This window comes from Biomphalaria glabrata, chromosome 17, assembly GCF_947242115.1.
Source record: "Biomphalaria glabrata chromosome 17, xgBioGlab47.1, whole genome shotgun sequence".
In the NCBI taxonomy this organism is placed as follows: Eukaryota; Metazoa; Mollusca; class Gastropoda; family Planorbidae; genus Biomphalaria; species Biomphalaria glabrata.
The window spans coordinates 6,856,115-6,881,773 of record NC_074727.1 but is presented as its reverse complement, the minus strand read 5'-3'; the positions used below and the strand labels follow the sequence as shown (position 1 = coordinate 6,881,773).

The 25,659-nt window shown below is 33.9% G+C and overlaps 1 protein-coding gene across 8 annotated transcripts in view; it reads right to left on the bottom strand.

The window, feature by feature from the left end:
* The window catches only part of LOC106072352 (coiled-coil domain-containing protein 60-like), a 38,977-nt gene that overhangs the window by 7,051 nt on the left and 6,267 nt on the right, over positions 1 to 25,659 (bottom strand). For 5 of the 8 annotated variants that reach the window (XM_056015558.1, XM_056015564.1, XM_056015560.1 and 2 more), the window contains exons 2-18: positions 17,234 to 17,543; positions 16,595 to 16,675; positions 15,951 to 16,024; positions 15,404 to 15,473; positions 13,687 to 13,817; positions 12,790 to 12,870; positions 11,360 to 11,494; positions 10,685 to 10,789; positions 10,111 to 10,204; positions 8,023 to 8,139; positions 6,162 to 6,270; positions 5,082 to 5,229; positions 4,409 to 4,445; positions 3,425 to 3,507; positions 2,192 to 2,332; positions 1,369 to 1,521; positions 496 to 586 (exon numbers count right to left, since the gene is read on the bottom strand). In XM_056015558.1, the coding sequence (XP_055871533.1) occupies positions 496 to 586; positions 1,369 to 1,521; positions 2,192 to 2,332; positions 3,425 to 3,507; positions 4,409 to 4,445; positions 5,082 to 5,229; positions 6,162 to 6,270; positions 8,023 to 8,139; positions 10,111 to 10,204; positions 10,685 to 10,789; positions 11,360 to 11,494; positions 12,790 to 12,870; positions 13,687 to 13,817; positions 15,404 to 15,473; positions 15,951 to 16,024; positions 16,595 to 16,675; positions 17,234 to 17,509 (1,926 nt within the window). In that variant the 5' untranslated portion in view covers positions 17,510 to 17,543. Of the gene's footprint in view, positions 1 to 495; positions 587 to 1,368; positions 1,522 to 2,191; positions 2,333 to 3,424; positions 3,508 to 4,408; positions 4,446 to 5,081; positions 5,230 to 6,161; positions 6,271 to 8,022; positions 8,140 to 10,110; positions 10,205 to 10,684; positions 10,790 to 11,359; positions 11,495 to 12,789; positions 12,871 to 13,686; positions 13,818 to 15,403; positions 15,474 to 15,950; positions 16,025 to 16,594; positions 16,676 to 17,233; positions 17,544 to 17,723; positions 17,904 to 18,502; positions 18,573 to 25,659 lie in introns of those variants that run through there. The other 3 variants (XM_056015562.1, XM_056015561.1, XM_056015565.1) reach the window with 3 other exon arrangements.

Below are 25,659 nucleotides of genomic sequence, written 5' to 3'. Positions count from 1 at the left end.
CTTTTAAACAATGAAATCTACTAACAATTTCTAACAAAGAAGTGAAAAAAATTTCTACAACTTATCAATTAAGTCAGAGACTAACTTAAGTGATCAAATAAAAATATTTTAATTATGTTGTTGGCCTACTTAGAGAAAAGTTTTTATTCAAGTACCAAATTTATTTTGTCATTTTTTTAATATAGTTTCTAATTTTTTTTAAAATCTATTTGTAATTTTTCTAATCTATATGTAATTATAAAATTATTTTTTTATTTTTTTCCCATTTATATTTTGTATAATTTTCTTAATTCATTTATAAGTTTTCTTTTTTTTTTGTTTGTTTCTATCTATTTGTAATTTTCTATTATTATTTTTTAAATTTCAAAACATAAAAAGAAACAAAAGACAATCATTGTGTTTAAAGCACACTGAAATTGAACACTTTAAAAACACTTCAAAACAAGAACACAGATTATCTCATGAAAAAAAAACATTGATGATTCCCCTGCTTACCAGACCATGTTTGCTTAACTTGTGTAAGACTATCTTGTAGTACCACAGATCTTTCAGGTCATAGGGCAAACTGTTGAGTAAATCTGAATACCTGTGGAGAAAAAGAAATAACTTTTACCTAAATTAGTTGACAAGTTTTTGTTTAAATTGTTCTTGTTTAGCATGTCTTTCATCCCCTAGCATGCTCAGTGCACTTTGAGCCAATCCCTTTTGTCCACATGTGAATTAAGGAGTATTCTTGTTCTTCTAGCCAGCTTTATTGCTGCTGAGCTGTGAGCTCTTTTGCAGACTGTGCCAAGGAAAAAAAGTGTGGTGTTTTCTTCAGTTGTTCAGCACTGCCGTACAGGGTGTTGGTTATGTTGGGCTGTAGTGGAAGTAGGGTCTGCCTTAGGAGGGTTAGGAAGGGGTATTCAAAGAGGATATGATTTACGGTTTCATAAGGGTGGGTGCAGTGTCTGCAAAGGGGGAGTTGTGTGGAGTTTATTTTGTTCAGATGGTAATTTAATAGAGGTGTGTGTCCTGTTCTTAGTTGGAAAATTGTAGATTGTTCTTTGCAGGGGAGGAAGTTAATACTGTCCAGTTTGTTAGGCATAGTCATTTCTTTGTACATGGCTCTGCCTGTGTTTCCTGATGCCCATTGATTGAGCCACTCTGCTTTGTGATTAGGGGAAATGGTGTGGTGAATGAAGGCAACAAGGCGTGGGGGACAGAGGTGGCATGGTGATATGCCTGCATGAACGTGGTGGACTAGCTAGAGACAAGGCTCCATGGACAAGGTGGATAGCTAGAGGGAATAACACATGGTGGATATAGTGGATAGCTAGAGGGTACAAGGCAATGTGGTTGAAAAGAATTAATTACAAGTTTTCTTACCAATGTCCCTTGAAAGATGACTGTCTCCTGATGTCTTCAGGCCTAATAGACAACTGCCTTCCTTTCTTTCTCATGGCCTCCACCGCTCTATGGAAACTTACAGATCCGGTATTCAGAGTGCTGAACTTTTTCTGGCATTTTGTGTACCGCTCTCTACAAGCAAGCCAAAATATATCCTTTATAATCTCATTAGATTTCATAAAATAACATTTATAAATGGTTGCATGTTGAGTGTAAGATATAGAAATATTTTAAATCAAGAAAATTGTAAATATGCTTTGGGTAGCCTTATTCAATATAGAAAGGAAGGGCAAGAAAATCAGTATGGACTAATCAATCCTTCAAGGCTCTTCTAACAAAAACACAAATTGTCAAACATTTTCAGGAAGCTTAACATTTCCGAAAATTTTTTTGAATTATATATAGATATGGGTGGAAAGCATGGTCGAGTGGTAAAGTAGGCTTGAACTTGGCTTGGCTACCTATGAAGCAGAGTTGTGTTTACTGAAAACCTTCTCCCAGATACCCCCCAACTGGTCCACAAATGAGATTGGACCATAGCACTCAAAGCATGCTTAAGCATGAAAGTAGCGCTATATAAAAGCTATAATTTAATACTTTAATTACCAGGGACAAGAAGTGTATAAATACAAGTGTCCTAGTTCAATTCATGGTTAAGTAACTTTATGCCAGTCAACCAGTACAAAAATTTGTAAACAAATATCTCAAGTGTTGACTCCCATTTCATTACAGATTAGTTTAGGTGGAGAAAAAGTATGGGGGAAAAAAAGATGCAAAGCAAAGTTCAGGATCAAGTATGTACCTCTCCATTTGGTCCAAGGCTCCATGAAGATGCATAGCTAGTTCCTCTCTTGTTTCTTTGAATTCTTCATGAAGGCGTTCTACAAGTGAACTACGTCTGTTAATGGCTTTATTGTCCTCAGACATAGGCTGCTCTGTCTGACTAGAGTACAAAAAAAAATCTAAAATAAGAACAATATGAACAACAGAAAAATATCACTACAAAAAAACTGAAGGCTTTTATATTGAAATGTTTACATTTTTAACAATGCATTTCGTTTCATATATTCAGATCTCAAACTTTGTTACTATATAATTAATATATTTTGAAATATTTAAGGAATAACATATTTTGAAATATTTAAGGAATAACATATTTTGTAATATTTAAGGAATAACATATTTTGAAATATTTAAGGAAGAATTGACCACAATTTGAAAGTCTGCAAAATTAACATTTTTCATGTTCTAAAAATTGAAACTAATTCAGCAATTTTAGTAGCTATGTGCAAAACATATCTAGATTAAGTGCAGTCATCAAAATTATTGTAACTTCACAATATGTCAGGTATTAGCTTTAATTGATTTTGATAAAATAAGAATAAACAAAGTGCCTGTTTATTATTGCTTTTTTTTTTATTCCTCTATTCAGTTTGCAAATTCATACAGTTCTTGAAAACCGCTCTAAGGATTTTCATAGAAATTTGAAAGTCATAATTCTTTGTGAAAAGAATAACTAAATAATTGGCAAGACTGGTAAAACTCTAGTTTGACGGTTACAATTTTTTAAAATATTGTATTCTAAAATTTATTTTGGTCTTCAAAATCTTTATCATGAACAGACAGGTCAGTGGGTTATTCCGCTTGTAGGCATTATTCATTAAAGAGTTAAATAAGTAAATAAATGTTCAAGGACAATTTTTAAATCTCTTGTTTTTAAGTTATTAAGACCAAAATTTTTATTTTCTTTGTTTTCTTTGTTATGAGCCTATATAAGCATATAAACATATAATGTCTATGAATCAAAATGTTTGAAATTTTTATCAAGGTATAAAAACTTTAGATATGTTCCATTCTCTAATATACTTATAAGCCAGTATATATAATATATATAAATTACTGTATATGTTATTTCTCAGCTTTTCTTGTAACTCTGCATGTTGAAACCCTAAATGATGGTAGTGATCTTTATGACAAACAATGGACCAAGACTAAAGATACATATTTCTAACAAACTAAATAAAGTTCTACGCACCTATTTTTACTTAAGATAACTGCATTGTTGATACTTTTATCTAACGAACGCGACTTTGAACTTTCACTTTCTTGTTTGGGTATCTGCAGTGTAGGAGCACAAAATAGACATAGACTTAATCTTTATTTAAAACAAATCTCTTGCATACAAAATTGTAAGTGCTTAAAAACAATCTCAACATAACAGTAAATGGTTTATAGCTCATGGTGTATAATTATAGTCTTATTAAAAGTGTGGCTGCCAGGTCGTGCAGGATGTGCGCTGAACTGACATTTGAATGTTTCAATGGTCCGGAGTTCAAACCCTGCCCGCTGTCATCCCGTCATCTTGTAGGAGGTTTGGACTAGGAAGTAGATTATCTTCAACTCTGAAGGAACATCCGAAACATGTAAAACATTTTACAAAATAAAAACAAGTATTTAGACTATGCTATGTCAAGCTCTGACAAACACTTCAAGTCCATTATCTTATTTTATATATTACCCATGTTACTTCAAAAAAAAAGATAATTCTGTGGTGCTATGCAAACCAGGGCTTTTTTTGTGACGGTACGCATCGGTACAGCGTACCAGCACCTTTCTGAAAAAATTATTACTTTCTTGTATTTTAACATATGTTATTAATTTTTAGTAGTTAAAAGTTAGGCAATCAACTACTGAGTACCAGCAATATTTTTTTACAAAAAAAGCACTGATGAAAACTATATAGAACCCAGAACAATACAAAATGTAAAGTGACTAAACTGCAGGGGATGATAGTGAAGTTAGGAGCTTTTTGGTGTCACCCTAAGCAGCCTCCAAATACCATGAAACTATCAAAAGTATTTACCGCACAATCGGCTGGCCAGATTTCCAGAAAACTGAATTTAACTCATTGGCCCCACATTCTTACAATCAGTCTGAATCAACTATTAGGCACCAATAAATAAACAGATATTATTTAGATGTGCTTGTGTAAGCACGTTTAAGGTTTTTTCATACTTACATGTTTCTCGGACTTGTTCTTGCTGTGATGACCGTCTCTGTTTATTTGGATATATATAGTAGAGAAGGTTGATATGTAAAAAAAAACAACAACATATAGTTATTACTTTTTTTGGTGTCACTAAAAAGAGACCTTAAGATCATGTGAAATAAATTTGATTTCTTGTCAATGATTGCAAGAATCCAAGTTACAAGTTTACCAATCATTTTCAGTCTTCTTTAAGTCTACTATTTGATTAGAGCCTATGTCTTAATATCATAGTGGAAATAAAAATTTAAACACACTAATCATCTCATTGTTAATGAAACTGTAAGAAAGGTAATATAAATGCACGTTATAGGATATTCCCTATTGATTGAATTTGGTTTCTATACTTTTGATGGAATGGTTCTGCGTTCGCTATTTTTTTCATTCTCTCCTCATAATACAATAAGCAAAGAAGGTAACAGTGTTATGGTGCAGGTTTAAATTTACAGTACTTTGTCTGGAGAAGTAAAATATGCTCCCGCAGGTAAACAAAATTAAAGACTACTTTTTACAATTATTGAATAATATTTAAAAAAAACGAAACAAAAGAAATGAAATACAAATTTTATAGATTAACACATCCACAGTGTGTTGATTTTTGATAAAAATTAAGCCACACTATATATAAAAGGTCAACTATAATTACCTATGTTTGTGTTTAGTGGGCTCTGACTGGATAATCTGCTCTTGATCTGTTGAGGCCTCTCCTGTTCCGAATGCTCTTTTTTTCTGCTCTTCCAACTCAGCTTGGTGTCGCAGACTGTCGTAGTACTCATCCAGGAATTTGAAAACACCTGGAAATGTGAGGATACAAAATCAATTAAGCAAAAGTGTCACAAAATGTCAACAGACAAAAAAATCTGAATCGAAACCAGATCGCTGTGTAGTTAATACAAAACTTAAGCCTTAGAAACAAGATAATTGGCATTTCTCATTTCCCAATAGTTTTTTTGAAATGTATTATTTTTTACACAGTTTCCTTGAAACTCATTGAAATTCAGTTGCATATTTTTTTTACCAGTATTAGGTGTATTTAATGTGTACAACATTTGAGAAGCCAGAATCACATTCTAATCATTTGTTTGTTTGATTTAAATGTTTTGGATGTTCCTTCAGAATTGAAGATTATTACATCCTATCTAAACCAAACCTCTTTCAGGATGGCAAGGAGATGGTAGCAAGCAGGACTTGAATCCAGGATTGTTAAGACAACAGTACAGACCACATACCACATGACCAAGCAGCCATTGGAGATACATAGTCAACCCTCCTACATGGATCAGTCATGAGTGCTATACAGAAAGCAACTAAGACTTCTTGAAAGCTTGCACCAAAGATGTATGCGTTCTACCATGGGCATGCATTGGTTAGACCACACTACAAATAATGACGTACTTGCAAATGCTGGTACGGACAGTATATAGGAGTTGCTTATAATAGTTTGACAGCTACGCTGAACTAGGGGGCAAGACCGTATGTCAAAGGCAGTGCTTTTTGGTGAACTAAAAGATGGTCAGCACAAGAGAGGTGTCTTAAAGACCAGCTAAAGCACCAGATTACTTTAACAAGAGAGGTGTCTTAAAGACCAGCTAAAGCACCAGATTACTTTAACCTGACATAGAAGAGAGCACCTGACAGTTTCTGATACTGAAACAAATTTGGAAAGAATACACATGATTGAGAAAAGAGAAACTGAGAACTAAATACAAGTTCAACATATTCTTACTAGTTTTATACAGAGCCTCATCTTCATCTGTTTCTGGTACATCAGACATGCTGTCTGCTGCTGGTATATTTTCTCCCTGGTTGTCTGTTGGCTGTTCCATTATATTGACCTAAAACAATAAGTACACCAGCCAGCATTGCATTACTTGAGTCGATAATTTAAAATAGGTAAGAATATTTATCATACCTGTACCAGTGATATACCACTACTAGGCCATGGTGCCAGGTCAAGGTCAATGGTTTCAATCCCCATCTAGGCCTGCATATGTTTTGCCATATTTTTGTCACCACCTTCTCTTAATAACCTTAGTACCTTAGTGCTGCTTTTGTTCTATCTTACATGTCGTGTTAATTCTTAATTTTTTCATTACTAAAAGCTTCAAACTCCATTTAGGTTTCAGTACCAGTGATAATAAATGCAATAGAACATTTTGTTTAAGTGTTTGTACTCTTCTTGTCATTATTGTGTGCCACTATCAAATTGACTAGTCTGAGAAAAGGGAGAAAGAGATGAGATACTTTGAATATACGACATGAAAGGTTAAAAGAAAACAACAATGTCACAACATCCATGAAAATAGCTACAGAGAGAAAGCCCAAGCTATATATCTTCTTTCTACCCATGTTGATGGAGTCCATGAGCTGGGCTTGGCAATCATTTAGAAAAAACACAAAATGCTTTTCACTATGTAAATCTAAAGCAAAAATTCCAAGCTCTCATTTTGTTTCTTTTGTTTGTTTTATGAGTTTTAGGTGTTCCATCTGATATGAAAATTATTACTTCCACATCCAAACTGCATGCAGGATGGCAGGAAATAGCAAGGGATAGAAGCAGGCTAGATTCAAACTCGAGAACATTATGATGACCAGTCTAAAGCGAATAACATGCAACCAGGTAGCTGACATACTTGAAATTATTTGTAAGTATTTAAAGAATGTTTTTATTGAACTGTTATTGACTTAATAAGAAAGTTGTTCTTTTGTTTTTTTGTCCCTTTCAATTCTTTGCTATAGATTGCCTTATTCACATGTTTAATACGCTTGGATTACAGGATTGTTAAAAAATAATATCAATTGCATTTCTTATTTTAAGCTTGCATGAATTCCAATACTAAATGTTTCATTTTAGTATGTATTTATCGCAAAATCTGATCTGTTTTCATACCTATGACAAGAGTAGCTTCCCTTTAAAACTTTAAAACATGTTTATATGACAACTGAACTAATGCGATTGAACTGAAACTAATACACCCAAAATACATTACTTTCCCTTACAGAGACAATGTTCCTGTTGTGTGCTGGGTAAAATCTTGTTCAATTTACAAACCTCAATAGACCTTCAAAAATGTTTGTAATAAAAATCTTTTTTTTAAATTTGGAATGATAGATTTCTCAATCTATATTTCATCTTCTTGTTCTTCCATAGTTTACATTTTTTTTTTGACAAATGTTAGATGCAGAATGTGAGAAAAACAAAAAGGGTAATGGAAAAAAAAAGAGAAGGGAAGAAAGAGAAAGAAGAGAAGGAAGAAAGAGATAAAGAGAAGGTGATGAGAGAGATGAGAAAGTGTGAGAGAAAAAAATCAGTAAGTAGAAGGATAAAGACATGAGAGGAAAATAAAAGGATAAGAGAAGAATTCAAGAAATGAAAGAGGAAATAGAAAGAAAAAAAATGAAGAAGAGGAGAAAGGAAACAGAAAGAGATTTGGGAATAATAAGAGTATGATAAGGAACTACAGAGAAAAGAGGGGATGTAAAGAGAGAAGGGGGAGGGGGAAAGACATGAGTTCAAGTGGGGGGAGAGGAGAGGGATAGTTAAAAAGAAAAAGAGCAATGAGTAAAACTAGAACGCTACTATTTACCTGTGTAGAAGAACTACTTGGACTTAAGTTGGACTGGATGGACATTCTAGGATGAGTCAGATGTCGTTGTGATGGTCTAGATAATCTTAAATATTTGGAGACACTCTCTTTCTTAGCCTTCAAAATATATGAAGTATTGGATTTATACATTTTCTTTCTTTATTTTACTAATAAGATGTATGCTCCCAACAATACTAAATATATAATTGTATGTAATTGGAACTCCAATGTCTGTATAAGACAATATGACATTACTGTAATTATGCTAACAATGTCTGTATTAAATCATAACCTTAATACGTCTTCTTCTGCTGACATATGTCTTTCATTGTTGGAATATCTTTCAGTTGATACTATTTTGGTTTATTTTCACTCCCTTCTTGCTTGAATTGAAGATCTCATTAGGTAAGTGTCAGATTAAGTACATATCTAAATATAGTTCCCTAGTGGAGTCTGAAACAAGGAAAGCACAGATGGTGATGTCCTCGTATAACTTAGTGCAACACCTTCATCAAGGACCTCTGAGCAGTGGACACTGGCTGGGAAGAGGCTTCAGACATTGTCAGTTACAGGTTTCTTTGGAAGCACCGTCGTTCACTGCATCCAGTATTGTAGCTGATCAACAATCTCTGCTTAACCTCGAAATTGTTCTTTGCAATAATTTTTTTCTGGTCTAAACGATGAGTCCATATGGCTCTAAGTGTAACTGAGAATTCTCCTTCACACTGTCAATAACCTTCATAGTTGTCCAAAGCAGTGTAAACAATTGTACTCTTTTTATACAATATCTCAAACTCTACTGTTGAAGAGTAGTGTTGGAGAGTTCTAGATTATACAATGACAGAACTCTTTGACAATTACTTAATCAAACAAAGGATTACAGTTGCTGACTTAATGTATTATGTACAGAAGTTCTAATAATAATCACAGGTGGACCACTTGTTGTTGCAATACATGAAAGTCTAATAAAATCAGTCTAGACCTAAATATCATGCCAAGAGATCAACTCAGCTAAACAAATGACTTTGTAATTTGTATAGAATAATAAAGTTCATAAAGTCTAGAGTTACAGTTGGCTGAAACAATTAGATCTAGCCTGAATCGGAATCAGTCAATAGCAATATCTCAACTGTCAGTGGACAGGAGTTAAATATTAATAAATATGTGAGTCTTGCCTTTTTTCATTGGGTGCCACTATAATGTTACATGTTAGCAAGTAGGTCTCGTAAATTTATTTGAATCGCATCTAGTTCTCAAACAAATTAAATTAATTAATTAAATGATGAGTGTTATTAATCAGAGCATGATATTTCATATACTCTTTTTTTTTTTGTTCTTTAATATCCAGGTGGCTTACAATGTGAGTAAAAGAAAAAAAAAGGTCAAAAAAGAAAGACACAATATCTACAGAAGCGTAAATGCCTATCACAGGATATATAATTGAGCTGTGGAACAATAAGGTCTTGTGAGCGAATCCTTGCACTAATAAATATGTATATAACCTTCTACCTTTTAGAATGTCTAGGATCTCATAAACATTATCAGTTATCTCCCCTTTAAACTTAAACTGTTAACAGTACATTTTTTAATAAAAGGATTTGGCAATAATTTTCTGACAGTTGGCATTGAGGAAGTAGACTTGGATAAAATACCCATCACAGGAGATGAAGTTCCATCAGCCTCTATACTTGCACAAATAAATATGTATGGTATCTTTCTTATTTACAGAATGAGTCTAGGTTCTCATAAATATCAGTTATCTCCCCTTAAAAAATAAAAAGGGGTGAACAATTCATTAATCAATAATTTTTAGACAATTTGAATGGCTTACTGTCCCTAAAAGTACTTTTTATATTTAAAATACAATAGATTAAATTCAATTTTTTTTTATCTGAAGAAACACTGTACAAGTAATCCACCATTGTCCTTTTATTAAAGTTAGTAAAGTTTAAGAACACATGACTGGTAATGTTAGGAAGAAAAACTAGATCTATTCAACTTTGTTTTGTAAGTAACATATACTGAAAGGCCAGGATTCCTAATGTTGTAATCTATTTGCTCATGATGATGTAAAAGTCATACACTTACCCGACTCGATGAAGTTACAAACTTTTCCCAGTCAGACTTTTTATCCTCACGTATCTTTTTGACGGGCACTTTATATCCACCTATTTCTAGTTCACTGTGCATCGATAGAAGAAAAAAAATTTATAAGCAAACTTTAAGTGCACTTAAAAAGGAATTAAATTGATTCCAGTTTAAAAATGGATTGTATGTGCTGTTCAAAACATATTCAGTGCAGCTCATATATCCACTTTGAATGATTGTTTTTCCCTATATAGTGTACTTAAATTATTTTAAACGTTAAATATTCTTTTGTTATGAAAGAGTATAAGTATTGATAGACTTTATAAAATTCAAACATTTATTTATAGATAAACAAAGCAGGCTGAAGATGAAATTTAAATCTGTGAAAAGTTAAATAATAATTCATAATACTAATAAAAGCTTAAATTTCTTTATTATGTATGAAGAATTTAAGCCCTTAGTTACATTTTTTTTGCTTTTTAATTAAATGTTGGTTAATAGCTCCATGACTAATGAATGACAAGAAAAAGAGTGAAAGAGAAAGAAAACGGTAGGAATGACATTAGTTTTTTACTTTAGCCTCCAACAGGTTGAAATTGGTCCCATATTATTTCCTTCACTATTGTTCATTGCATCCAGAATCCAGTTCAGAACACACAGTTGTCGGAAAATTGCAGGACTGAGGAAATAATTCATAGCTTTTTTAACAGTCAAGTATTAGTATATATATTTTAAAAAGCCAAACATTCAACATAATGATACATTGAAGTTATGATTAAACATTTCCATTGCTTAAAATTCTGGTCAGTTAACATTCCAGTTAACAATGGATTCTGAACTGAGCTGTAGAACACTCACAAAATCACATGACACACATTTGAGATCCAAAGAAAAACCATTGCCTAAGACAGGCACAAACAGCGAAAAGAGAATTTAAATAGATTCTCGACACAAAATGACCTTGCATGAGATGTGACAACATGTGAGAGCGGTAACTACATCTGCAGTCATGTTAAACAGTGGTGTTACATCTGCAGTCATGTTAAACAGTGGTGTTACATCTGCAGTCATGTTAAACAGTGGTGTTACATCTGCAGTCATGTTAAACAGTGCTTGTGTTGTATGAAGAAGACAATATAATGTAACATTTTAAACATTTAACATTCCTATTTGAAAAGAATGCAACAAATTGATTAAAAAAAAGAATTGTACTAGAACAAAGAAAAGTGATTTTAAAATCAAAGTTTACCAAGAGATTTCTTCTTTTTCTGCTGTTATTTCTGCAAGGTTTGTATGCATCGGTGTGTACGGCCGTGGCACCAGTGGTTTCTTCTTTTTCTTACGTCTTAAAGACATAACAGATTTAGCACTCACAACTAAGGACCTTTAATAAAGATATGATTAGTCATTAAATCATCAACTTGCGGCAGTAAAAGTAAAAAAGTAATGTACCCCCCTTTCTCCTTGTAATTGACGGGGTAGATGATGTAAAGGTGGGTTATCTGTTTCTGTTCCCCAACTAATATCATGCAAAATCCCAGCCTTCACCAAGATTTGAACCCAAGAACCCTTGTTTGTTTGTTTTACATGTTTCAAATGTTCCTCCAGATTTCAAGATAATTTCATCCTAGTCCAAACCTCCTGCAGGACAACAGGATCGGCAAAAAGCAGGGTATTGATCCGGGACCATCAAAACCATCCAAACAACAGTCCAGTGGGCATATCACATGACCAGACAGCCAAGCCCTTTATCCCTCAGTCACCCATGCCCCTCTCCCCTCTGTGGCAGAGTCCAATGTTAAATAAATGTAATTTCCTTTCTTTTTTTAAATATGTTTTGGACATTCAGTCAGAAAATAAAAGATTATTACATCCTAGCCCAGATCTCCTGCAGGGTGTCAGGGGATGGCTGAGGGCAGTTTCTGAACCCAGGACCAATCTAGATAACATACCACATGACCAGGTAGCAAAAGTTTTTGTTTCACATGGTCAATGGAAGTGTATGTTTCCAAAAACAGAGTTGCGTGAGCTTTTTACTTGTAAGGAAAATTCTTAAAAGCAATCGTTTTCTTTAAAGGCACATGACTGCTAAAATTACTCTAAATGGTATATATTATATAGATTGGAATAATGTTATTGATGGGACTTCTTGATTTATCAGTTTATCTAAGATAACAGAAAACTAAACAAGACTGCAATGCATGACTCTTTGGTTTTTAATGTAGAAAAAGATAAAAAAATAAAAAATTTTATATTGTAATATTACAGAAACAAATAACAAAACTTTTCATGTTATATTAAATATAAACAATTAAAACGTATATGAAAAACACAATATAAGTGGCAAACACATATAAATGCAATAAATCTACTGCAAAAAAGTGTCCAATAAAAACAAAGAAAAAAATAGAAAAACTACAGAGCATAAAAAAAATAATTTTGCAGCCGTTATCTAAAAAAAAAATGAAGGAAAAAGTTAAACTTGCAACTTAAAAAATCTATTGAAGGAAAAAAAATAATTTAAAAAAATTGATTACCAAAAGGTTTATGAAGATTAACAAAACAATCCTTTTTTATCTAGCCTTTTCTTGATTGTTGTTTGACGACTTTATCCTAACTTAACAGAAATGCTGTGACTGTGGTATGCTAATGTATTCATTGTTGTTTACAAAAGTTTACCTGGATTGGCGTCCCACAGAGTTAAGTTCATCTGGATTCAAGTCCAGGTGATCCAATGACAGAATATCAGCACCTAAATAACTAGAACATAAAGACTAACACTAACATGACGGTGTGATAGTAGAGGGGAAATAAGTGAGTAAATGTCAAGGGAAAAGAAGGGAGCTTAAAAGTCCAATGAAAAATATTAAAGGAACTGATTCACAAACAGCACCCCCTTGGCTGCAAAATTTAATAGTGTTGCTGGGCCAGATGAAAAATTTCTTTTAAAATGCTGTTTTAAAATTGTATTCTACCAAACCAGAATTTTCAGAAGCAATGTCATGAAATCTTCAAATGACATTAAGGGTTAATTTATAATTACCATCAGTTCATTTAAATAGGAATCCATCCCTATTTTCATGCATTGAAATCCATATAAGTCTAGAATACATACTATTTGTAATATATATATTTTATAAACAATAAAAGCATTAGGTAAAACTCTATTACTAGAAAAAAATAACTAAATTCTATAAGGTGTGCATTTTTACAGAGACCTTACAGTCTTTGTCTAAAGTAATAAAAAATTAACAGTTTGCAGTAAAATGTGTTATAAGAAAATCTATTTCTATGCTACTTCAAAGTTGCCAAATTTTTTTGCATTCCATTGAAAAGTAATATCATATTTAATTTCATTAAAATATTTTTTACAACCCTCCCCTCACCATTTTAGAGGCCTATTAAAATATTGAGAAATTAAAGTGCATTTTCATAAATAATTATTCCTGGAATATATTTTTTTTTTATTCATAACTGGCAACTTTGTTCAGAAATCTAGAAAAACAAAAACAAAAATTTTTTTAAATAAAAAAGTAGGGGAAAAATGTAAGCTATCAAAGTGAACTAGTATCTCACTTGTCAATGTTTTCTCTGTCTGTATCCTCCTCAGTGTCAGTCTCATCTTCACTTGAACTGCTTTTAGGAGGCTGCAGCGCCGTCCTTGCCAGCTCTATCTTCCTTCTCATTTCCTCTTCTTTGGCAGCTTTCTGTAGAAGCAGACAAAATCAAATAGGGTTAACAAACTTCTTGGTGAATGGAAAATATAATAGCACATTAGAGAAAGCATAGTCAATTCACAATTACGCCTTTATCATTTTTTCAAGTTTAGAGATTGATAAGAAAAGATGTTAATAAATTAATAAATATTTAGTAAAGTAGCAATTAATACATCATCATGATCATCATCAAACTCTACTTGACACAGGCTTGAGAGACTCAAAATTCTCTCTTGCACAGCCCAGGACAAATCCATGCTGTGGTGCAAGTATGTCACCATACAGCTCAAGAGTTTGTGGCTGCCTAGACATGTCAGGATGGTGATCAATAAATCTGGAGTATTCAAAAAGAAAATAAAACATGGTTTCCTCCTCTTCATCTCTGCAGCATTGGCACTGTGAGATAAAGTTTGGCCTGAACCTTGCCAAATATGAACCAACCTGACAGTGGCCTATCCTGCTCTATGCTACAATAGCTTGTTCAGGCCTGGGCAGCCTCCACCATGGGCATGCATGCTCAGGGTGCATAATGTGCTCCCAGACTCTGGAGGACTTTGGAGATTAATTCATCCCTACACCCAAACCATTTTCCATTTCTATCATTTTGATTATTTGTTGTCAGGGCATGATGGAAACTCACAGGCTGCTCAGTATGTTGTTAGCACCAACAGTCTGTAAGAGTGTTGCCAGTCTTTCATTGATTAAACCCAGCAATAATAAAGCACTGAATAATAGTTTACAAATATAAAATCACTAATACAATAATCAGAAAGACACAAAAAAAAGGTCACAATTCTTATTCCATATATGATAAGACAAATTTGTATAAGTTTTCTTTCTCCCCTAGTACCATTAAAGCATGAAACGAGCTATCTGAATTAGCCAGGAAAACCAATAACTTTGTAGAGTTTAAATCTCTAATCAATAAATTGACACAGATATATAGGTGTGGGATTTAATTATCGTCTTATTTGGTACATTATAAGATAAGATAATGAATTATATAAAGCCAAACTTTTTATTGATAGATGTAGAACATAAACGGTATCTTCCTCTGAAAGATAGATAATGAAATAAATAACACCAAACGTTTTACGGGTTCATGATTGCTGGGATTGACAAGAGAATAAAGAAAATGGCAAACATTATATTTCAAATGTTAACTCAAATACTAAAAAAAACTACCCAGGAAATTGTGAAAAAAATGTGATCATTTATACTAAAGTAGTCTAATCAATGACTTTACATAATTTTCTACAGATTTTATTTTCTAAGTAGCAATTTTTATTAATTCAATTTTAAGTTTTGGACATTCCATCAGAAAAAAAAGATTATTTCATCCTAGCCAGGTTCAAAATCAGGCCCATTGTATCAACAGTCCTAATTGCATACCACTATCTTCTGTGGTATTGATTTCATCACAGCTTTTAAAAAAAAAATACCTATAAAAAATACCTACATAATTACGATTTGCGGTGATTATTACTTTATAGATTTCAGAATCCTCTTGTAAAACATTTTAAATATATATATGAGTTATAGAAATATTAAAAATGGCAATTGGATAAGACTGTTACCTTATTTAAGCGCTCTTGTTTGATCATGTAAAACAAACTGTGACCAAGCTGGACATTGCGAATCATAGATCTGGTGAAGAATAAAGATGTCTAAATGAAATCATTGTTTTAGGCCAGAAGTCAACAAATATACTTGTTTTCTGTACTAAATAAATAGAATTGTATAAAACTTACAAAGTTCACTGTATCATAATAGAGAATGAATTGAGAATTTACAATGTCAAATTTTCATTGAAACTTTGAGATGTCAGATAAGTGTGTTCATTTTTCTTTTTTTTTTTATTAGTTCAAAATGCATGCTTCCACCAGATAATGAATTTTAGATCCTGTACATTGTAACTTTGTTACACCACATCAGATAAATTAACATTAATTACTCTACCGTTTTAGATAATAGACAAAACATTTCTCATATTTTCACAATTTGTTTTTTTATATTGATTTCAGAATCAGGTGTGTGGGGGGGGGGGGGGGGTGTCCCCACTGAAAATATTTCATAGTCCACATCAGGCTTAATAAATGTAAAAATTTTAATTAGAATACTTACCTTCCTTTAACAAGCTCTTTGTTCAAAGTGTTGAGATCTTTTCTGGTCCTACTGAGATAAGATTTGGCTGCTGCCTGAAATGCAGAGTTTAACATGATTAGGAGCCATCAGTGACTACTCTGAGTAAAAGATTTATAATGTCTGCATACACAACTGTGAGCTAATTATCACAATCTGTCCTCCAAGTAAATGACAGAAGATTTCCCCCTCTTAATTGACACATTCAATTACAACCATCTTCAATATATTTATCGTAGCAGATATGTACAAATGTTGTGAATGGAAAACATCATTTAGAGATACTGCAAATCAAACCCAAAGGCAGTTAAAGGAAGAAGGGTGACCACAAATAAATATCCCCAACAAAACTTGCTAAAATAAGTTTGAACTTTTGATCTAATTATTTCATTCAGCACCAAGAAGGAAGAAAAGGTTTATTTCTGAAAATAAATATTGCAAAAGATGAGAAAAGTGGTTTGGTCTTCTTAGAATTCCAATAAGATGTTTTTTGCCTTAACTAATTATATTTAAAGCAAATATGTATATATTTATATGTTATTTATAAATCTCAATGAAACAAATGTCATAGTTTGTCAACATTGAATTAAAATTTGATTTTGAGTATACATTAAGTTTCCACTTACCAAAGAAGCTTGTGTGGCTGGAATAGCTGGGCAAATCTCTTCTTCCTCTTCATTGGAGCTGCTGGAGCTCTCTGTTTCTTCCTAATGAAGTAACACAAGTTAAAAAGAATTTTATTAAGGTGTGAAATAGGACTTTGTAACCCACTAGCCAAAAGGTTAATTTATAGTAGAGTGTATTTTATTAAGGTGTGACATATGGCTATGTAACCCATCAAATTTGTTAGCCAAAAGGTTAACTTAGTAGAGTGACAAACTGAAGAGATATATCTTGTGTTTGTAATGAGGTGGAGACATGCAGATCATTTATTGATAGGAAACTAAAATGTGCCAGACTTGATAAGAAAGTTATTATGGTACATTAATCATAATTATAATCCATACACAAATAAACAAGTGGATCAGGTCTAAGAACTTTAGCTACAGACTTATTAAGATGTTTCTACCGAAATTCCTACAGATATTGCTCCAAAAGGGCTGCGGATGGATGCAAGCAGGGCTCAAACCTGGGACTATATGATGTGATGACTGCCAGGGGTGCATATCACATGACCAGGCAACCATCCTTAATTGATAACTTCCATTAATAAATTACAAATTAGATTTCGCTTTTAAAATAATTTAAAACAGCATTAGATATACCCCTGTCAGCTGACCAAGAGAATCCAGCACCATCTTCTTCTCATCAAGATAGATGGGGTCCCCCAAGCCTTTGTAAGGTATGCAATTCAAGGCATAGAAGCCTTGATCCTTCATCTGCTGCAGCCTTCGGTCATAGTTCCATTTCCTGACATCCTCTCGAGATGGGACGCATGGGTTGAACACCTTATCGCTCCTAGCTTGAATATGTATGCCCTTCTGACTAGGAATGGGAAGAGGCACTGCCTTGACATAACTCCTTGGGTCACTGCTAGGCATCTTGATGGTTTAGAATGATAGGCCTAAGCCTAACCTAAAAAAAAAAAAAAAAAAACAGTTAGTAATTTTTCTTCTTTAAAAAAAATATTAGACCTAGCAGGCCTATTCAGTAAAGCCATTGGTGTTATTGTTGTTTTAAATTATTATGTTGACTTTCAAGTAAAAGGAAGGCCAAGGCTAGATGATGAGTGATGCCTGAGAATTGAGCTCTTACAATGATCATGTACATGGCTGGTGTCAAGCCATTCAGTGTATTGGGACAAGGAGACTTCCAAGAAACCTGACCGCTTCCTTACACGATCTACAAAGGACGAAATTTAAGGAGTTCAAGACTAGACGAGTCACTAGTCGATTGAATCAATCGTCGGGTGAAACATATCGTCAAGGAATCGTCCTTATAGTCGACAAACTATGTAGGTCAAGGCTGACATTAATCATAACTATTACAAAGTAAAAGTATGCACATCCTTACTCTTCAACGATCTAGATCTACGTTCAAAATATTAAGATCACAAAGAGAGTTTGTTCTGATGTCGTGTCCACCAATTGGTTTTTTGTCTGGTGTTGTTATTATTATTACATCTTAATATTTATAAGTATTCAATGAACTGATTGTTACGAGCACGGACTAACTGATGTGTTTAAATGACCATCTAATATGGGCGTTGATCTACGAATGAAGGGATTTGGTGAATAGTCATGATATCGGACTTTTAATATATTCTATCTAAACGTGACTGACAGACGGAGCGACGGACTGACCAAACAAAACTAATAGCAGCTTTTCCCCCTTCGAGCGACTCTAAAAACGAGTCGGCCTAAGGTTGAGAATGATACTGTTACTGGAATGTCGGAATGTCTAATAAATAGTCAATACTGATCGCATGTCACGAGTCTTTAATGTGTTTAGTCCACTCCATAGAACTGGTTTCATAAGCCTTAGACACGGAACAATGCACACAAAGTAGATCTAATTAACATAAATTCACGTACAAGTCTTCAAACTATTTTTGATATAACCAGCGGAACCTTTATTATCATCGACATTTAATTGCTATGTTTTTTCAGGGTAGTCCTATCGCGTGCGTGTCACGCGCACCTCTGCGATAATGATTGTGTCTCTCGACAAGTCACTCGATATCAGATTATTAAGTATAATTATGTTATTTATTTGGTGTTTTAGTTGGACAATTTTTTTTGGCTGATTGATAGGTGACTCCGTCTCTTGTTGATGTGTAGATCTAATTATTTCCTTAACGATAACCATGGCTCTACAAAAACAAAACAAACAAAACAAAAACAAAAAAAAGAAAAATATTTAAAAATACTTATTAAAAAAAAAGCGTGTCCCTAAAAAAAAAATCCATATTTACAGCTACATTATCTAAATACTGTAAGATGTATATCCCCTTTAAAAGTCAAACAAAATTTAAAAAAATCCCACTATTTAATTAATAAATTGGTTAAAAAAATTCTTATTGATTCATGTTTTGATACGAACAATAAATAAATGTGCAAAGTTTCAACTTGTTCCGAAAGTGGGAAGTGGGAGAAATAACGTGTTCAAAATTTGTACCAGACATACAGCGCTGATATAAACTCTGTAATAAATATTTAAAAAATAAAAACGTCGATTTCGTAGGGCCATGGCCGGCCTTATTAATTCGGGCCCAATTTTATGGATGCTTGCGAGGCCCCTCTTCTTTTTATTTTATTTTTAAATAAAAACCATTACTTTTAATTTTTAATAGATCATTATATGATCATTTGTTATAAAGGATGCATAGGAAGCAACTCGAACGCACTAGGTGCCAGTGGGTTAGTTTAAGTTACGTCAATTGTAAGATACACTAACGTTTTAAGTCATGCATTTTAAGAAAACTGTGACAAGAGACTTGACTAATAGTGACATGCTTAATTTGAATTACGGGCCCATGCAAGGCGCGGAGCCCAATAGGAGCAATCAGTCAAATTGGGCTAAAGCCGGCCCTGCGTAGAGCAGTGATTCTCACATCACCGAAACTAAATAAATAAACCGACGAGTCCAACAGAAACAAAACATTCAGACGTTTTAAATAATTCTTAATTATTGCAGTCTTTTAACGGACCTGCTGCGTTTATGAAACGTGTAAGACTTCATGCAGACAGACCTATAAATAAGACTAGCAAAATTTTTAAAAATTCTTTTTTTAAAAAGTAAAGCTCATCTAAAGAGGAAGAGTTCCACCCTTAAAACTTCATCAAAAATGTGCAAAATTTTCCCTTATACAATATCAAACTAAATAATTAATTACTAATAATTAATTGAACAATTGGTTGTTTTGTTTTATTTATTCATGGTTTGTTTGGTACAAAATATACTAATTTAAAGTATCAACTTGATCGGAGAATGTGTGAGGAAGAAATAGCGTTAACAATTATTTCAGTGGACTAAACACAACAAATTTAGCCCGTGGTAGTTTCCCTTGTTGATATCAAACAAAATAATTAATCACCATTAACTGACCATTTAGTTACTTTTTTAAATTGATTCATGTCTTATATATGCTAATGAATAATTGTGCGAAGCTTCAACTTGACTCGAGAATGGGTATGGGAGAAATAACCTGTAAACACTTTTTTACCAGACAGACAGAGTTGATATAAGCTTTGTACAAAAAAAAAAAGTTTAGTGATTTGATATGTTTAGTTTTGTCAGAGCCGTTGAACAAGTATGCTTAACACAAGTGGCAAATAGTAGCTATATATAGCACACTTACCAGAAGAAAAAAAAATAGACAAAAATAGATTCAGCCAAATATAATGTGACACATGAAGTAAACATAAGAACAAGGTAGGTAATTTATTCTCTACACATATCCAGATTCTTCAGTGTGAAGAAGGGTGATTGCCCTTTATAGAATTGGGGACCAATATATGACCCTGATTGACTCAAGTTTACGCCTTGGGTCACACTCTCCCGCCAAGCAAACACGCACTTTTTTAAACTTCAGAGTTGATTTATAACTTTTCTATAGGTGTAAAAGATCGAACTTCTATTGTTTTTTTATCTCCCCTACTCATGAAAAGCAGCTATTCTGCTCGCCCGAGGCACCGCAGCAGACACAATAGAGCTCATGGTTTCTCTGCTTTCACGAGCCTCGTTTTAAAGTATCGATCGTCTGCCTGCACAATTGTAAGAGCTGATTATATCTCTGGAATAAAAGGATTAATTTCCGGATCAACAAAGGGCTTTTAACTTGAAATAGAAAGCTGTATGGCTGCAGACGTGAGCTTGTTGTTGTAGCATTAGAAATGGATGAATGATAGTTGGAAAGATTGGGTCTCATTATCCATGGCAGCTTTAACATGCATTGTTTTTTCAATTTAATGCTTTTTTTTTTTTTTTTCATATAAAAAGATTTCTTACATTATTAAGACGCATTTTTTTTTTGTATTGTGTTTTATAGAAGAGGGGGATTTAACTGCATAACCCCCTGATAGGGGGTTTTAAAATCAAAACCCCCATTGGCTGTGCTGGGACAAGTGATGGTTTAGTATTAAAATCTCACCTACTCTAAACAAAATCAAGGAAAAAATCACTCACTAAATTCCGAAATTCATTTCGGGCCCCGGCTACGCCCACGATATATATATATAAAGAGAGAGAGAGAGAGAGAGATTTGTGTTTATGCCAAAATTTTTGCTTTGTCTTTTTTTTTTTTTTTTATTGCATTGTACATGCGCTAGGATGCATTTTTAATCCTTGGTAAAACTAACCAGAAAAGGCTTAAGAAAACAGCTATGTCCTTTTTTTTTTACAAAGCTTATATTAACTCACTCTTTCTGTCTGTCTGGTAAAAGGTTTGTTGGCCTACTTCTCCCCCCACCCAATTTCGGAGCAGATGAAATTTGGCACCTATTTCTTTTACCTGACAAAACTAGAATCAATTAAACAAAATTAAGCATTTATTAATTGATTATTTTGTTTGGTATCGAACAAGGGAAAGAAATTATACTTCACTGATATGGTGGTAGAGGTTGAATTAGCCTCCTGTATAATTTGTAAGTCGCCGCTTTAAATTTTGTAACTAACAAATGATAACATTAAAACCTTATATTTTCATGAGCAATTCGCTGACGGAGTGGTTAGTGTATTGGCTAGAGTTCGAATTCATTTGTTTACCTTTTTTTTTAAATAAATGCATTTAACAAGTGATCACTCATATACTTCTTCTTTCTTCTTCCACCACTTTCTAACTGGTCCAGACAAGTGATAAGATAAGATAAGATAACTTTTATTGATCCAATCAAATAGAAATTCGGTTTGACTACTACCTCAGCGTAACTACTGTACAATAACAATGTTGATGCCCTATATAGATGCACATACGAACAACATTCACACACGAAAAACACACACACTCATAACCAGCGCTTTATAAATAGATTTCTATGAATTTCTCGATGACAGAATGTTAATTTTTAATGTGGACATCCAGGGTCTAGTATTACTGAATGTTTTCATTTTCTTCTTGGGTACAATCATGTTTTCACAGAACTGGATGTTCGAATTAACAGTTGTGGCAAGTTCATCTATGTCCGGGCAGTTGTTTACAAACATGTCCAAATCTGTTAGCCACAGACAACTTTGTAGCTGTAAAACAGCGTCGTCAGACCATGACTGGATGGACTGTACTTCGGGTTTTGTTGTTTTTAAAACGGTTTGTACATGGGTGTAAGATGGATCATTGTGTGATCCGACTCTCCGAGGGGATATAACGATCGAGATGTGTAGGCCATTTTTATGTTGCTATAACACATGCCCAAGGTTTTATCGTGCCTTGTGGGACAATTAACATATTGAGTATATGTTGGCAAGTGTTGAGCTAACGAAAGATGATTGAAATCTCCCATAACTAGTCGGATAGCATCATAACCTTTTGTCGAAACTACATGTACAATGTCTAATATATGTTTTGTTGCTTTCTCTGTGTTGGCTGTTGGTGGCATTTGCTCAAGTATGACGTAAAATTGTGTAAACTCTCTCGGCAGGTAGTATAACCTGAAATTGTTACATAGTAGTTCAATATCGGTCGTACACACTTTAGTTTTGATTGAAATATTGTTGACACAGCAGTACTGTTTTATTGACATAAATGACCAGTCCTCCTCCTCTTGTTTTGCCACTATCTGTTGTTCTGTCTGATCTGTACAAAAGAAACGCATCCAAGTCGACTGATGCGTCGGGAATAATTTCATTTCGCCATGTTTCAGTGAGACAGATTAGCGAGTTTTCACGGAATAGGTAGAAATGTCTGCAGCACCAATCAAGTTCGTCCATTTTGTTATTTAGTGATCTAGCATTGCCCATGACAGTAGGAGGAGATAGATCCTTTGTCTTGTTTTCCTGCTTTTGACTTGAACCCCTCCTCTAGGGCCTCGTTTGTTTCGCTTTGTCTGTGTGTTGATGGGCTCATGGCGGTTTGTTATGTATCGCCATTTGTTTCCAAAATGGCGGGTGTGTACATAGATTCATAGATGATCATATTATTTATGCTATCCACTGAAACACTGGTTTTTAACATGCACACTGATAAAATAGTCCATAAAACTAGAAACACTTTTATTCCATGAAACACAATAACACAATATGAAAGGAATAATAGAAAACAAATTCTGATTATGTCACAATGTAGTCAGGTCGCCTGCCGAGCGGCGCCCCGGAAGTACATATATGTACATACTTACATATAGATAGGATTATATAGTAATGAGAAAGCATGAAATTGCGCTAAGCAAAACAATAGTTAAAAATATTTTATTCGCGCAGATTTATTATTGTTAGTCTAGATCTAAAACGAATGACTGATCTAAGCTATTTCATACAAATACGCTTAATACATCTTTGTTTTTTTTTTTTAAAGTATTTTTAATGTTTTCTCTGGTTTAAAAACTGGATTGTTCTATTTCATTCAACGGTAGCAATCATGGGCGTAGCCAGGGGAACCCCCCCCCCCCCGAAATGAAATCCGGGGGGGAGGACGGAATTAAGTGACTGATATTTGCTTTCATTTTGTTTATTTTAGGTGAGATTTTAATACTAAATCATCACTTATCACAGCACAGCCGAGGCAGTTTTGAGTTAAAAACCCTCTACCAGGGGGTTTTGAGTTTAAATCCCCCTACCAGGGGGTTTTGAGATTTTAAAAAACCCTATCAGGGGGTTTTGAGATACAAATCCCTCTACCAGGGGGCTTTGAGTTTAAAACCCCCTACAGGGGTTTTGAATTTTAAACCCCCTACCAGAGGTTTTTGCAGTTAAATCCCCCTTTTCTATAAAACAAAACAAAAAAAATGCAAACAACAATCCCCAAATTCCAACAGCACAGTTGAGGAAGATTTTGATTTTAAAACCCCATCCAAAATTTACGATAATCCAATCTTCAATATAAAAAAAGCAAATTACACACTCAAAATTCTATGAGCGTAGCCAAAGGGGTTTTGAGTTTAACCCCCCTCCCCCTTCCAGTTGGGGTTTGAAGCTAAAAAGTACCTCTTTAATATAAAAAAAAGCAAATTACACACTATAAAATCTATGAGCGTAGCCAAAGGGGTTTTGAGTTTAAATCCCCCTCCTCCAGATGGCTTTTTCTTTAAAGTTTAAAACCCCTCCTGATGGTTTTGAGTTTAAAATTCCCATACAGAGCGTTTAGAGTTGAAAACCTCTCTCTTCAATATTATTTTAAAGCAAACTACAGTCACCAAATTCTATGATCGTAGCTAAATGGGGTTTTGAATTAAAAACAAAACAAAAAAAAAACAACAGATTTTTTAGTTTAAAACCCCTCAACAGATGATTTGACGAAAAAACTTTCCTTTTCGATTTAAAATCTAAAGCGAAATAATAATAATAATAATAATAATCTTTATTATCCGTCAGGAAATTTGTCTTACAATTTGTGCATTACACAAAAAACATTATAACTATAAGAAACCAAAGTGTACATTCACACCAGACTCACTCATAATTTACATGTGACAGATTGTTCTTATTTAATAATTTGATTGCCAGGGGAACAAAATACAGGCATGTAATTCCAAGAGCGTAGTCAAGAAAGGTTACAAATTTCTACCAGTGGCTTGGGCTCCATTAATTAAGTGTGAATAGTCTTCTGCCGATATTGAAAATCATTAAATGTGTCGCAACAAATTGGCTAAGACAGATTTTAGGAGTAGTCATAGAGATCGGGTCTAAATCAAAGAAATCATATGCCGAACTGGGAGTCGAATCCTTAGTAAGGTTGTGACAGCGTTGCATGTGGTTTTGCGGGACATGTTTTCCGACAAAATGAATTACGCAAAATAAGAGTTGCGGAAACAGCTTGCCGGAAAATGCGCCGAACAGCGCGAGAGGGTCTAAGTCAGTAAGAATAGCACATTAGGTTTTTGAAATAAAACTTTTTAATAGCAACATAATGCACTGTAGATACCTCAGAATATGCATTTTGTTGGCTTTTAATACCAGAAATAGTGCTCGGCGGCGGGGCTTCGCCCCGCGCTGGGGGAGCGCTGCGAACTCCCCCAGACCCCCTTGCTAACTAGGGCGGGGAGTCTACAATAAACAATAAACGTCTTCCGAAAGGGTCAGAATGTAATAAAGATTAATTATGTACACACACACACACACACACATATTTTTTTTTCGCCGGGGGGGGGGATGTCGGGGGGGGGGGGGGAATCAAAACCCTCCCCGAAAAAAAATCCTGGCTACGCCCATGGTAGCAATACATTACACGCAAAAGAGTCATAAGCAATTGTCTGTTTTACTAATCAGATCGGTCACTCCTGGTCACTCCTATCGCGGCCCCCATTTATTTCTGACGCTTACTGAGAATGTTTGGAAATGCGACAAGCCGGCGATGACAAGTGATGATTGGTCTTTCTGCCAATCAGAAGAATTTTCACTGATAAGCAAGAACTCTTCAAAGAAAAAAAAAAGAATTCTTCATTGTTTGAGGAGCAACGTACTGAAGTGAATTACAAATAAAGGCAGCCAGCTTTGAAGTGCCAAACTGAAGGCCAAGCAGTCAGATAGGAATATGAAAAAAATGGACCGCGATAAGACGTTTGATGTATAAACATGTTGATACTAGTGCTATGATTTCTCC